Genomic DNA, 15135 nt, shown 5'->3' on the forward strand with positions numbered 1-15135 from the left:
ACTTGATATCTTTGGAATTCGAATTTGTTCACTGCTGCTGCCATCTCCTCCGTCACTGAATGGCTTTATTTCTATTATATAATCTTCATCAAAAGGCAAAGAAAGCTCCACTGATGTTTTATTTGTCTCAATGACAGATGTGCTGCTTTGTCTGTTCCATCTGTACAAGACCTGGCAATACAGAAAGAACAGGTGTCACCTGCTATCCTTACAAAGGCCCCAAAGATGGAGCACTCATTTTTTTCTCACCTCTGGGCATCAGCAAAATGTGGGAACACTGAGGTTGTCAGGCTGCCCACACATGCTTGGGAGGCTCATTTATAGTAAAGAGCACATCTGCAGTCACCATTTCATTATGAAGAGAGAGTTTGCAGGACCCCGCAGCATGGGGAGGGGGGCAGTATCAGCCGACCAACACACCGTGTGCCTCACATAGTCACTAGAAGACTCAGGTAACACACCTGGAAAATGAATTCCTCTTGGAGGCCATAGAGAGCTCAGTTACACGTGACGGGCTTTGGCATCAGAATCAACTTGACCACTGTGTGGACTATAGTCCTCTTTATAATCTGAGCTTCACTTTCCTCATCTGTGGATGAGGAAACAATGACGCCCACCTTGTTGGGATATTTTCAAGATTGCATAAGGATTGAACGTAAGTGAAGGACTTGCCTCAAAGGAAGCATGTAAGACATAGTATTTATGACGGCTTATATGGGACAAGAGACAAACATACTTGGCAAAGGTGAGAAGCACAAGGCAGGAATCATGTATTATTATTATTATTGTGAATACTTTGGAGAAAGCACATTTCAGCACAGGGAGAGGATCTCAGAAAGGCAAGGGCAGTAACTCCCTTGTCCTCCCTAGGAATCCCTTTCTGAGCCCTGTGGAAAACAGGGGATATTACGTGTCAATCCCTGTCACTCCAGAAGTGTCTGCAGCTTCAACAGTGCCTCTCATATTTCCCTTCTTGGCCTCTCCTGGATGGGAGTCTGGGTAGGTGGCTCATTTGATGAGGTACCCAACTATGTCTCCTGAAAACATATCCACCTGCCTGGAACTGCCTATTCCCATTGCCATCACCATCAACTCCAATCAGAATCAAAATATAAAAAAGCCTGGACAAGTGCATCTGCCTTTTAGGATGTAATAACTGTGATGATAATTATTATACAAATACTTTCTGATGGTGACTATGATCTAGGCATCTTATCGACATCACCATGTTTATCTCTCACAACAGCTGGACAACACAGGCATTATTAATTCCTTGCCACAGATGAGAAAAACAGAGGCTGGATGATGTCATAGAGCTGGTAAGTGTCAAGATGAGCCTCAACTCCCACTCACAATCATCCAATACTTCCAGTTTCTCCTGGTAGTGAGAAGCATAGAGATCAGTGGTTCTCAGCCCTGGCTGTGTGACAAAATCACTTGGGGGACATGTAAAATACTGATGCTCTAGTCCAGTGGTTCTCAACAGGGAGGGAGTAGTGGAAGGGCAATTTTGCTCCTCTCCCCCAGGGGGCATTTGGCAATGTCAGCTGACATTTTTGGTTGTCACAACACATGCTACTGTTTAATGGGTGGAGGCTGAGGATGTTGCAAAACATCCTACAAACAGAGGATAGTCCCTACACTGAGCATCATCCAGCTCAAAATGGCGAAAGTAAGGAGGCTCAGAAAGCCTGCTATGGCTCCACTCCAGAGTTAGACTCCACAGAGGTGGGGTTGAAGCTGTGGTACTTAAAAAAAAGAGTCTGATGTGATGTTAATGTGGCTGGAAATCCTGGATTAGATCAGGGATCTAACCTGAGTGTGCATCAGAATTGCCTGGGGTGGGCTTGTCGAAACACAGATCACTGGACCCCACCCCAGAGTTTCCGATTTGGTAGATCTGAAGTTAGACCTGAAAATCTCCATTTCGAACAAGTTCTCAGATAATGCCACTGCCTCTGGTTCAGAAGCCACACTTTCAGAACCATAAGATTAGAGCACATATCAAATTCTGATCTGCTGAAGTTAAAGACATAAGGCCACTCTAGTATTGCAATAAAAACCAAACACATACTCAAATTCATAAAATTCCCTTAAAACAGTATGGATCCCATTTGTTCCCTGGCATTTCATCACCTTAATTTATATCTCTCTAATACAAGGTGGAAAACACAATTTCCTTAAGGTGGAAAGATTCATAAACGTCCCCCTTCCTTCTCCGGAGCATCAGTTGTATCAAACTCGGCATCCTCTCGTTAACGATCAAGCTCAAATAAATCCTCAGGCACATTCAGGAGTGTCAAAGTGTCTCATCACAGCCCTTCAGGAACATGGGCTGGCTGATGGGATGCAAGGGCACATCTGGCTTTGAGGAATAAATTGCTTCTTTGATTTACCTCTGGTCCTTGCCAGAGCACAGAGAATTCAACCAGTTTCAAATATAAATCCAAAAGAAACACTTCCAGGAAAAAGCAGCCCTGTTATCAGCACCGCTTGTCAGTCTTGTAATATTAGGGACTGCGTTGGTAAAACCTGTATTTATACCAAAAACTCGGTTCATCTGATTGACTTGAAGGCTGTGCTTGCATTTCATATAATCCAGGGTGGAAGACAGGGAGGAAGAGTGGATTCATGGGAAAAATGATAACAGTAGCAAACATTTTTTAGTACTTACTCTGTGTTTGAACACGGTGTGTTCTTTTTTCTTTTTAATGACAAGTAAGAGAAATTTAATTTTTTGTTCTTATCACATTAGACAGTATCAACAACCTGAAATTATTTCAGTTATAGTCTATTTGTCAATGTCCAGGTGAAACATCAAAGTGGAGATGTGTCCGAAGTTATCAAAGTTGACAAGTTTTGCCTTGGGAATCAGTAAGAGTCACTGAAATGGAGCCATGGGATTTCTGATTTTCTCATCAGATGTAGATCAATATTTGCAGTGTCCAGACCATCAGGACCCAAAAAGATAGTGAAGTCGCTGCCTACCAAAGGTTTCCCTGATCTTCAGTGACTCTTTGGGGATGGTCCTTAGAAGCACAGTCTGTGCTTCTGTTCTTGTAGCTGCAGTCCCTGGATATTTCTAACTCACTGAGACCCCCCCATAATCAAGGCTAACAGTAGGACTCTCAGCTACTTTCCCACAAACTGCATTTTCTCTGCTCCTTTGTCCTTCGGGGGACATCCCTGTACACTACAACAAACAAAATTGAGGTGTTTTTATGTTCTATGGCTGTTCCCACTCTTTGGCTACAGTCATCACAGTGGTCTGGCTTTCAAGACCACCACACCAGGGAGAAAGATGAGGCAGGGAGTGGTCTCAGGGTACCTAATTCTGTTATTTTGACCTGTGCTTTGATTCAAACACTATCCATGGAACCTGGCAGAGAACCTCTCCCCACTTCACCAACACAGACATATCCTCTGGAGCTGGAGATGTCCTCCTTATAAGCAATGACAGCTCTGTCACCACCTTCTACCAGGTTATGGGATATGTGGACTCTTTGATGCTGGAGAGCCTCACTGTAGTTTTAGAGGAATCTGCCTGACATCTTCAATCAGGCCACCAAACACTATTATGTTTATGTACTAACACCATTACCTCTTGACGTAGGCACTGTTATTATCCTGATTTCAAAAATGAGGGCACTGAGACTTGAAGATGTTAAACAATTTTCCCAGGGTACCATGAATAGAAAAAGGTAGATTTAGCATTCAAACTCAGGCAGTCTGGGTCAACAGGCTATATTCTTAACTCAGCCTGGTTTGTCCATCATCTGTGTGGGAAAACTGTTTCCCCTCTCTGGTCTCTGTCTTTATGCTTGCAAAATAAGGAGGTTAGAGGGTAAAAAAACAATGGCCCGTGGGTCACATCTGGCTTGCATATTTTAACTATTTGGCTCTTGTAGTGCTTATTTCATTTTATTTTATTTTGAGTTAGATGTCAACATTTAAAACCCTCCAAAAAATTATACTTGAAAAAAATGTTGGGTTCCACTGAAAAACTGGAAGATATGACCCCACTGAAGCCATTGCTTCTTTTGGACAATGAGAAAATCTCTAATTCATCACATTTCAGTCCCTAATGTTTTCTGTTGTTCACATTGGCATGTGCCCACATTAGGACCTTTGCACATCTCGTTCACTGTGCTTGGAACACTCTTTCCCAGAGAGCTGCCTATCTTTCTCCCTTTTTCATGGTTCAACTGAAATATCTGAGCAAAAGTTCAGAGAAATATGAAGATACAAGAAAATTCCTCCTTTAATGCAGTCCTAAGAGGTTAAGTGATTTACTTAGAGTCACATAGTCAATAGAGGACCAAAATGTGGGTGTCCTATCTCGTAATGCTGTATCCTAGAAGATCCTTCCAGAAGAGTTTGCTCTTTAAAAAAAAAAGGCCCAGTAGGGATGCCTGGATGGTTCAGTGGTTGAGTGTCTGCCTTTGGCTCAGGTCCTGATCCTGGGGTTCTGGGATTGTGTCCCGCATCAGGCTCCCTGCATGGAGCCTGATTCTCCCTCTCCCTGTATCTCTGCCTCCCTCTCTCTCTACGTCTCTCATGAATGAATAAATAAAATCTTTTAAAAAAAATTATAAAGGGCCCAGTAAAAGGTCTGCAGATTAGTTTTTGGGGAATGTTTCTCTGTTGCCATGTGAATTAAAGAAAAGAAAAGGAATCCATGATAGAGAGCATTTTCCTGAATCTTTGTTTAATCATAATACCCAAGGTTCTACCACCAACTATGTCAACTCCCAGTTCCAACTCTGGTTTTATAAACTATTTTCCAACAATCCTGTGCTCTTAAACTGATTCCTGACAGCATTGCCCATCTGCTATTCTCAACATCTCTGTGGAAAAATGCCACAAACCATAGCCTGCAGAATGGTTCTGTTTGGCCTACATTGCACTGCCTCAAATGTTGCTTAAAAGTAAAATAAAACAAGATATTAACAGCTGCTTTTAATTGTGGTACCAAGGTTATACACATTTTCTTTTCTAGCTCTTTAAATTCAGGCTAATTCTCTGGGATCAGGCCAATGAATCTTCTAAAACTTTCTTGCTCCTTTTTCTCTATAAAAATATCTCTAGCTCTAGAAACATGAACAAAAATGATTAACCATTAGTAATATTGTTGATTAAAAAAAAGACAACCAGCATAAGCACAAAACAAGGCTGACAGGAGAAATGGTAAAAAAAAAAAAAAAAAAAAAAAAAAATGTGGTTCTTTGTGAGTTTTTGAAGACACAACCACAGGGTTTCCAACCATTTCTGATTGTCTCTGCCTGATTTCAAAGTTTAGGCAATTTTCTACATCCAGCCTATTACCACAAACTATTTATAAAACTCAGAGCACACCCTCTGGGGACATAGAGGCCTAGAGGGGTTGCAGGACATCATCAGGGAAAGTGAGAACATAGTTCATATGATTTCCTGAGAAGAGACTGTTCTCACTAACAGCAGGATTAGGGACCTCTGCAAAAAAGAAATTACCCACTTTGTATCCTTTTACTTCCGACTCATTATCTAGGGCCTTCACTTGATCCCAATTCAGGATAATTTTGGAGTCCGATGAATTCCATATGATGTTTCCGGGGGGTTGACTTGGTGCTATAAAAAAATTAAGATATACGAAGTCACAGATTATTAAGTCTCAATGGATTCTGAGGAATATCTCCTTACTAGAATTCAAGAGTGGAGGCAATTTAATGGGCTATTGCACTAATATGTGTCTTCAAGGTCACTAAAATCTGACGAGATACAGCATTGCAAATGGAAAAAGATTCAGTTGGTCGCCTAACATTTATATCTAAAAGAAGTAGCCCTTCCCGGTGAGGAGAAAAACATTTATCTTTCTGTCCTCTGGAGCAATGAATTTTGCATGGTATTCGGAAAGGTTCAGTTAAAATACTAAGGTAAATTTGCATCCACATAATGATACCAATTAGTATGCAAATGATCACTGGGAGGTGGGGATGAGGGAATGAACCGGGGATATGTCTGATGAATCCCTAAAATATTTCTGAGCAAGGATGTTCTTACGTGGCTTTCTGGTTGTCACATTGACCGTTGCACTGGACGGGCCTGTCCCCGCAGTATTATATGCCTTGACAGCTAAATGATACAGCGCGCTGCCTTTTAAATTGGTGATTTTTGTTGATGTCTGATTTCCAATTGTTCGTATTTTTCTAGCATTTTCTTCCTTGTCATCATGTCTCCAGTATTTAACCTGAGAAAATAAAAAGGAAGACCTTGGAAATTATACCTATTGGGGATATTTCCAATGTCATCAGCTGATTTATTTTAAAAATGCAGATTCTTATCATGGAATTAATTTATACCAAGGGCTTGGTATGCTCTGAGAACTTATCCACGATATGAAGGAAAAGGATGTTCTTAGCTTCACAGTGAGATGGAAAACTGGCACAACCATTGTTAGCTATTTCTCACTTGTCCCCCACATTTATTTTGAGCCCAAGTGATACTGCATGTGTCAAAAGTCAAAGCTCCTTTTGCTAACCACTGATAAATGCTCAGACCTGCATATATTTTGAAAAACATTTCTCGAGAGTAACAGAGATAGGGTGATCTCATAGTGGAATGTTAGTGCTTCAATTAATGTCTACTAGAAGCCATTGTTCTCTGAAAGACTTGCCTCTAACTGGGAATCTGAATCTTTTTCTTAATAGAGTGTGCCTTGAAGGTCTCGGTGAGGGGTAGACCTTTCCCAGACCCATTGTCCATATCTCTTGTTTACCTCGTAACCTTGTATCCTTCCTCTATTCTTCTCCATGGGGGAGGCCCAGAAAACTTCGATATCTGTGGCAGACAGACTTCTGGCAAAGATGCTGGCTGGTGGTTTGGTGGGTTCTACAGATGAGTATAGAAAAAGTAATTACTCTATCAGGTGCATCAGGATAGGCTTCTAGATACTGGTATTATAAGGAGCAAATAATCCATGGTTATATAACAGCCCTTAGTGATTACGACCCTAACCATCATTTTATAGAGGAGTCATGGTTAATAGCTGGAAGGGAGTGGAGATAGAGAAGGTAAAGACAAAGTGCTTGGCTACTAAATTTGGGGGTAGGTGGAAAGGAAGTAATCCAGGACGGCTTAAATTTAAGCACCAAGTTTTTACAGCTAGCAATTTCATTAGTATGCATCCTTCTTAATTAGCATTTGTCATAGGTGAGAGTCCTAGTTACTGGATTATGGAAATAAGAGCATAAGAACAAAAAAAAGCTAACTGGCTTGACTAAAGTCAGGAGAGTCGAGTGACAGTTCAGTACTAAAATCATGAATATCTCCAAACTGAACAAATATCAAATGTATAGGCAGCATAAATCATACCTTCTTCTGCAGAATAGACTACTGTGGTGGGACTGAATGGGCCTTCTCCTTTATTGTTGAAGACGCCCACTTTAACCTCAAAGGGAGAGAAGGGGCGCACGCTCTCATTCCTGAACACATATCTGGAAGCATCAGCTGATGCCAGCACTGTCAGCATCCAGATCATTTTGCCATAGGGCCGGAAGGCCACCACATAGCCAAAGCCTCTGCCATTCTGTAATTCCTCAGGGACCGTCTGGGAAAGAAGGGAGATAGTCTTCAGAAACCACAGCAGTTTGATTCAAATGCTAAAATTGTTTTATTTCACCCTACCACCCAACATTCTTATATGCATTCTTCCCCACCTAACTTACTTTGGGTTTTCTCGAAAGACTAAGGTTTGGGGCTTGCCATCAGTCTATGTTAGCTATGGATGAGGCACTGACGTAGGGTTAAACAAAGAAAGAAACAAAACCCAATGAAAATCTGCAGTGGAGAGCATGGCTTCTTGATGTGGGAGAGCCAGCTTGGAAGTTCTCAAAAATGACTATGAAATTCACTGGATAGCCGATCTAGAAACCAAAAATGCAACATGTACCATCCAATATGAATTTTTCCCTAGTGCCAAACAGACAAAAGATCTCATTGAAGAAGACCATCTTGACTCAGGCAAGATCTTTCCCCTCAGAACTGAGGAGTTAAGCTGGAGGGGGTAATTTCTCTCACTGCTGGGGCTTTAGTTAAATAAGATTTTAACTTCAAGAACTACTGTCTGAAATCTTTCAAAAGCATTAAGAACCCTTTTTAAAACTCTAATCTCCTCTTTCAAAATCAACTTTTAATAAATTGGTGACTAACCTACCTCTAAGTTTTTTTTTTTTTTTTTTTAAATACCTCATAGAAGAAGGCTCTAGAAGCAAAGCCAATTGCCAGGAAATTGTGCTGGCACACTGAATCTATTGCTGGCAGAGGTTTTAAATCAATTGGCTATGCATCAATTCAGGAAGAAATGAAAACTGGTTTTCTTCGAACCAGTCTTCATGGATATATGTATATGTATATATATATATATTTATGTTTTCTTGTGTTGTCTTCCATTTCATGATTGTTTTTTCTGTGATGAATCAAATTAAAACCTAATTCAACAATTGATGGGCAAGCATCATCTTTTCTTGCTACCCATTAGCTATGTGACAGGGAGTATTTGCTCTCAAATTTTAGCTCTTAAAAACACAGTAGAAAACTTCTCAGATTTGTTTAACATAGAGAGAAAAAAATAAAATAGCCCAGACTAATATATGTTCCTTTTGTTCCATGATTCATTTACCTCCCAAGTTATAACCAGTTCAGATTTGCTGCCTCCACCACCACTGACGTTAGCTGGGGTCACTTCGGGGACTGTGCAGAAACAAAAAACAAGTCATGTCAGGTGGTAAAAGCAAATGAGGGGCAGGAAGGTTGTCTGGCTAAAGTGACTCACTTTAAACAAATACGCTGATAAACATATCTTTGTCTTTTGAGGTCAGAAACAGTGTGGTCATGGGGCCCAAAGCGTCGGCTTACAGAAGTGAAATGTAGCAAGGAAATTGCTATTAGTTACCTGATTCCCATTCAACAAGGTACACAAGGTATGTGACAAGTCTGCCCAATTGTTGAGCTCCATCCCTAGAGGCCGAAGTTCAGTGGTTTGAAAGGACTGAAGTTCTGGTTCTAATGCTTGGATAGGCGTTTATTAACCATGCGGTGGTACACAAAAGACAGGACAATACACACTCTGCCCGTGCAGAGTTTACAATCTTGTTGAAGGCAGAGAGCACATGCAGAACAATTACAGAGGAATGTTGACAATAAACAATACGGTGCAGACAGAATGAAGTGCGGTGGCGTTCTGAAGTAGCAGGCTGCTCAGAGTAGGGTTGGGCTAATGGCTTCTCGGAGGAAGGTGAGTTTTGAGCTGGGTGCTGAAGGAAGTGGTGGACATAGGTTGACCCCTGGCTCACTGTGCTTAACCTCTTTGATCCCCAGATTTCTCTGTAAAAGAGGGGAGATTATGATAGCTTCCTTCTCAGGACTGCTGAGAGGAATCAATTAAATGACAGTTTTGGAGGGGGAAAAAGAAAGCATGGGGATTAGCGACGTGATCATCATGTAAATGGAAAACTCCAGACAGAATTTAAAAATTGGTGACTGGGTGTGTTCCCTCGGTTAGAGATAATGAAATCAATCTAGAGGGTTTCTGTCCAAGAGTAGGGTCAGAGTTCCCTTCTGCTTAGGAACCTTCAACAAACATCAGGCCCTATTACAGCTGGGGACTCTACAGAGCCCCACATGTAATGTAGGCCTCCCACTGCACGAGAGAAGGAAATGGACAACTGACATAGGTGCAGGTTTTCTCTCCCTGTGCTCATGCAAGCTGTGAACACAGAGGGTCCTGCTAAATTGCTGACTGGGCTTGTATGAATTAGCAGGATGTTCTGCATTTTAGCTTCTGGGCATGGTTGATACTCTAAGAAAATCTTACTGAACATTTCTGAAGAATTGGTTCTTTGCGACGAGTGATTTCTGTGTGTTGATTTCATTTGAAATGTGGGTGTGCATATTAAAAAAATAATTCCTGGTTGGAGAATCTTGGTGACAAATGAACCAACAAAGAAAGTGCTGGCGTTTGGAAGACGAAGCACATGGTGTCTCTCTTTGTACAAGGTGACCCAGGGAAGAGTGAGAACTGAACTAAGCTGAGCATCTACTGGCCTGATTTCTGATCATTATAACCACTCAAGGGGCAGGGGGTGCTGATGCAGAGCTTCATTAGGGCTTAAAGTAGGAAGAATTCAAAGCCTTTTCCTGAGAAATAATAGCCACCAGCACAGACTCTCTGTGTCCTGGCTGCTACTCACGAGCCTCTTCTGTCCTCCTTTTCTCTGAGGGCCGGCTGGGTTCCCCAATCCCAATCACGTTGGCGGCAACTGTGCGAAATTCATACTCAACCCATGGGTTCAAACCCACAACGGTAGCTGTGAATGTCTTCCCATCAATCAGTTCTGGGACTGAAAGACATCAGAAGGTGGGGATGTTTTACAGGATTCCATGTTAAGCAGATAGGAACTTCCATCCATCACCATCACCATTACGGTGTGCAGGGCACTGTAGGTGGCCTGAGGTTAGTTGCACAACAGCTGTTACAGGGAAGCAATCCCAGAACTCCCTTTGCTAAACTAACAAGTTTCTAATCAGGTATAAGACGATGACATTAGGGTCTTCAAGGCCCCAAAGCACTTGACTGTAATCATTACTGCTATCACCTGATACATTTTTCAGCATTTATTGCACAGTTTTGGGCACACTGATTTTTTTTTAAAAGATTTTATTTATTCATGAGAGACATAGGGAGAGAGAGAGGAAGAGACACAGGCCGAGGGAGAAGCAGGCTCCATGCAGGGAGGCCAATGTGGGACTCAATCCTGGGTCTCCAGGATCACGCCCAGGGCTGAAGCTGCGCTAAACTGCTGAGCCATCCAGGCTGCCCCACACTGATTAATTTTTACAACTATTCTATGAGTAAGTTAAAATTACTTTGTTTTTATTGATGAGGAAAATGGGCCTTATAAAGGTTAAGTTACTAACCCAAGATTGCACTGGATCTGCACCTTCGTCAGACTGTGTGGTCCAAGTTCTATAACTCATTATAATGAAGTTAACAATATTACAAATCTATACTACTACTGACAGTGAACTCTACTAACGTATCTCAAGAAATAATCTGAAAACATAAAAGCAAAGACCATGGAGAACACAAAAAAGAGAGTCAGAGAAGTAAAATTTGACAGTATCCACCCAGCAGTATTTGGAGAAGAGCTCCTTGCCAAGAGGACATGGCCCACTATTTGGTGCCATAAGCCAAGAAGCTGTGGACATTGCCTCTAAGCTCACTGAACAACTTTTTAAACCAGTTATCATAAAGATTCTCCATGCAATGGGTGCCTACCTCTCCTCAGTCAGTAGAGCATGCAACTGTTGATCTCGGGGTTGTAAGTTCAAGCCCCATATTGGGCTAGAGCTTATGAAAAAAAAATAACAATAAAAATAAAGTAGCCCCATAGTGGGCTAGAGCTTACTAAAAAATATAATAACAAATAAAAATAAAGTAAAAAAAAATATTTCCTACGTGGCCCAGAAGACTGAAAGGGAGATCAATTTTGACAAAGCTGAGGCCATCATACAGGTGACTAGGGTTCAGTGGCTGCCAGCTTCCCTAGGCCACAACTAACACAGTCCTAACTTCCAAAGCGAAAGAGTGTGGGGCTTTGGAGTCAGACAATCTGTATTCTAAACCCAAATCCATACTTAGTAGCCCAATGACCTTGGGCAAGTTACTTAATCTTTCCATGCCTTGGTTTCCCTACCATACAGTGAGGTTAATAACAATATCTATTCATAGTACTGTTGAGAAAATCCAAAAAAAGGACTTAGCAGAACATATAGCACATAGCAAGGGCTCAGCAAATTCTAGTAATTTTTAAAAATAGATTTTTTTTATTCATTCATGAGAGACAGAGAGAGAGAGAGGCAGAGACATAGAGGGAGAAGCAGGCTTCCTGTGGGGACCCCGATGTGGGACTCGATCTCAGGACCCTGGGATCACGACCTGAGTCAGAGACAGATGCTCAATCCCTGAGCCACCCAGGTGTCCCTCCTTTCGTTCATTATATTTATGTAGTACTTCCTGTTTTTAAAAAAGTTTCACAATCGTTTCTCTTTGGGTCATAAACAATTCTTATCATGCCCATTTAACAGCCGATGAAAACGCAGCTGTATAGTGATCTACTGAGTAGCAGAGTCAGGACTGCATGATCCCCCAACTTCCAGCTTTTTCCTATCTTTCCTTCCTAAGCACTCTTGTGACTCAGAAGAAAGTCAGAGATTGAACTGGAAACACAGAAACCCATTTCTGAGGTTGGATAAACTGATGTGAAAAACAAACGAGGTTGTTAAAATCAGTATGATTCACCTGAGTTGCGCAGAACTAGGCCTATCACCCCATGTATTTCTACCTCAAAACATCAAGGTATGGCCATCTCACATAGTTTTTAATATAACAAAATCTCATGCCTCTTCATTTCCAAACTCAACCATCTAAAAAAAAAAAATGGATAGCAGGTCAAGAGGCTCCAGGCCGTCCTTAGCTATTGATTTCTTGAGAGCAGTAAATAAACTTTATAAAGGCTATGTAGACTAGTATAATTCTTTGCTTCTCAAAGTGTATCATCAGTAATACACAGATAATTTTAGGTAATATGCAGATTGATGCATTTTATTTTTACAACTAATGTGTTTTTAATATATATGTTAAGAAAAAAATATAACCAACATACAGACCTAGCATTTCATAAGACATTATTGTTTAGGACAAGTTAAAAAACAAACATGTTGAGATAAAGAAAACTATTAAAGAAATGATAGTACCGTTGACTGAGGCTTAGGAAATACTGCCATAATGTATCATTCATAGCTGTATCTGAATGGGAATCTAGCTGGCCCTTGGTTTCTACCACAGTGCTCTGTCCATTATGCTGACTTTCAGAAGCCCCTGTGAGACACTACCCGCAGGCATCCAATATGGTACCTGTATTGACTGCTTGCCAGCCCACGGAGAACGGAGTCCTGGCTTGAATAACATACATGGTGATGGGGCTATGGTTGTCAGGTCCGGGTCTCCAGGAGAGCTGAGCGGTAGTATCTGTAATTTCATCTATGGTCACAGCCTCTGGGGGTCCTGGAGGGCCTGTGAAAGAGCAAGACCCTCAGAAATGGAGCAGTGTGTTCACATGTCCAAGCAAGTGATTGCTTTATTGAATGCAATGCTGATCCATTCAACCATTTATTCACCCATTCACAGATTCATCATTTGTCAATTCCTTTTTGGATACCTATTGGGTGCCCAGAATTATTCTAGGTTTTGAAACTACAGAGATGAATGAGACATGGACACTTCTTTCTAGGGGCTCTCTATGTAATTAGAAAAAAATAATAGGTAAACAAAGCATTAAAATAGAATATTGGTTCCAAATGCTAGGAGAGAATATTGGGGTATCACAAAAGCCCACATTCACCATATTTACAGGTTTCTGGTATAAGTCAGGCAGTGTTATCTATGGATAGAAAAGGGATAAATGGAGATGAAATCCTTTTAGAAATGGTCATTTCTACCGTTTAGAATGTGGATTTGATCAGAACTGACATGAGAACATTGGTGGTCACAATGCTGCTCCATACATTCCTGCTACACTGTAATTACCAACCTCATGCCTGCCCCATGTCATATGCAAACACACACTTGTACACAAGGGAGCTTCTGTGAAAATGGCCAGTGCTCAAGAGTCACAGGATTGTCGCTTCTCCAACTTCAACTTCAGAACTAGGCTGGAGTCTAAAGACCCTCATTTGCAGTTTCTATAAGTCATACCTGTATTTTTCTACTTTCTGATGTTCACTGTTTCTGCCCATGTATTTAAATCATTGAAATGAGAGGAAATCAGTTTTAAGGCTTGGAAATCGTAAATAGAGGATGGAAAGCAGTAGGTTAACAACACAGAAAGACAACCCAAGCAAAGCCCAAAGCTGTCTTAGATTCCAACAGGAAAAGCTCTTACCAGGCAGTTAAATGCACTTGCAGCAAACCACAACTGACCATTTCAGGAGGGAAGGTGGTTGGTGAAGGAGACATGATGACACACTTCATGTCCCTGAGACAGGAATAAGGAGATAGTCCTAGGGACTTTGCTGAGCCCCACATAGCAGGCAAGTGTACTGCTATGTACTACTGGGCCAAGTTGCTGGTCAGGGAAGAAAGAGACATCTAGCAGACTGGTGAAAAGTTAATTGTAATTTCCTAAAGTAAGACTTTGTTCTGAGATTCACTCCTGTACCCTTCATAGGATGCCCTAAATTTCTCTTTTTAAAAATCATTTTTATATACCCACAGGTGAAACTAAATTTATCTTCTCCCTCCTACTCCTGAATGAAAGGTCTGGAAATCTGTATGCTGAAATTGATTAATTTTCCGTGGTGACATTTCAGCATGCCAGTCTAATGCCACCTGGATAGAGCCGAGGCAAACTTTAGTCTTTGCAACCCCGATTAATCAGATAAAGTCTAGAAGACTGCATCATCTTCTTTTTTCTCACTAGCTTTCTCACCCTAGATTCCCACCCCCAATCCTCATTTTAATGGATGCTCTTTCAATGGTCTTTAAAATCAAAGTACAAGTAGAAAAATGTTCCCCTCCAAACTCCTCAATGAATTATATAGATAGGAAGTATCTGAGCCCACTGTTAGCAGCCAAGTAAAGGAAAATGAAGGAGGGGTATGAATTTGGCCACTGGAGGTAAAATGCTACTTTCACAACTTTGTTTGCTCTGTATGCTCCTGCCAGCCACCACACCAGTGTACAGATATGACCTCACAGAATGTTTACCAACTTTGTCTTGGGGAAGTTGGGTCCCTCTTTCAAAATGAGATAATGAGCCAATGTTTGTCCTCTAAACAAAATGTTCACATGGTCAGGGCTCACAGATGTTTTTGTCAAGGCAATAGAAGAGAGAATGTTGGTGTGAGACCAGTGCCTCTGTTTCTCTCCCTGTGAAGAAGGGCCTTTCCATCTGCCATTAGCACGCTATTGACTAAATAAAGTAGAGATCAAGGAAGCTGGAGCCAACACTCAAAGCTTTACCAGTTTCCAATACAAAAATCTCTTACAGGGCAGTGAAATACATTTCTGCGTCCTCTCTGTAATATGCAGAAGAGCTG

General features: G+C 41.3%; 1 protein-coding gene across 10 annotated transcripts in view; it reads right to left on the bottom strand.

Moving 5' to 3' along the window:
- CNTN4 (contactin 4) overlaps positions 1 to 15135 on the bottom strand; it is a 903432-nt gene that overhangs the window by 5282 nt on the left and 883015 nt on the right. For all 10 annotated transcript variants that reach the window (XM_055344757.1, XM_055344760.1, XM_055344759.1 and 7 more), the window contains 8 exons: positions 12953 to 13111; positions 10227 to 10376; positions 8657 to 8727; positions 7351 to 7585; positions 6755 to 6867; positions 6040 to 6226; positions 5495 to 5607; positions 3 to 171 (listed from right to left, as the gene is read on the bottom strand). In XM_055344757.1, the coding sequence (XP_055200732.1) occupies positions 3 to 171; positions 5495 to 5607; positions 6040 to 6226; positions 6755 to 6867; positions 7351 to 7585; positions 8657 to 8727; positions 10227 to 10376; positions 12953 to 13111 (1197 nt within the window). The remainder of the gene's footprint in view (positions 1 to 2; positions 172 to 5494; positions 5608 to 6039; positions 6227 to 6754; positions 6868 to 7350; positions 7586 to 8656; positions 8728 to 10226; positions 10377 to 12952; positions 13112 to 15135) is intronic.

The sequence above is a fragment of the Nyctereutes procyonoides genome, unplaced genomic scaffold (assembly GCF_905146905.1).
Source record: "Nyctereutes procyonoides isolate TBG_1078 unplaced genomic scaffold, NYPRO_anot_genome, whole genome shotgun sequence".
Taxonomy (NCBI): Eukaryota; Metazoa; Chordata; class Mammalia; order Carnivora; family Canidae; genus Nyctereutes; species Nyctereutes procyonoides.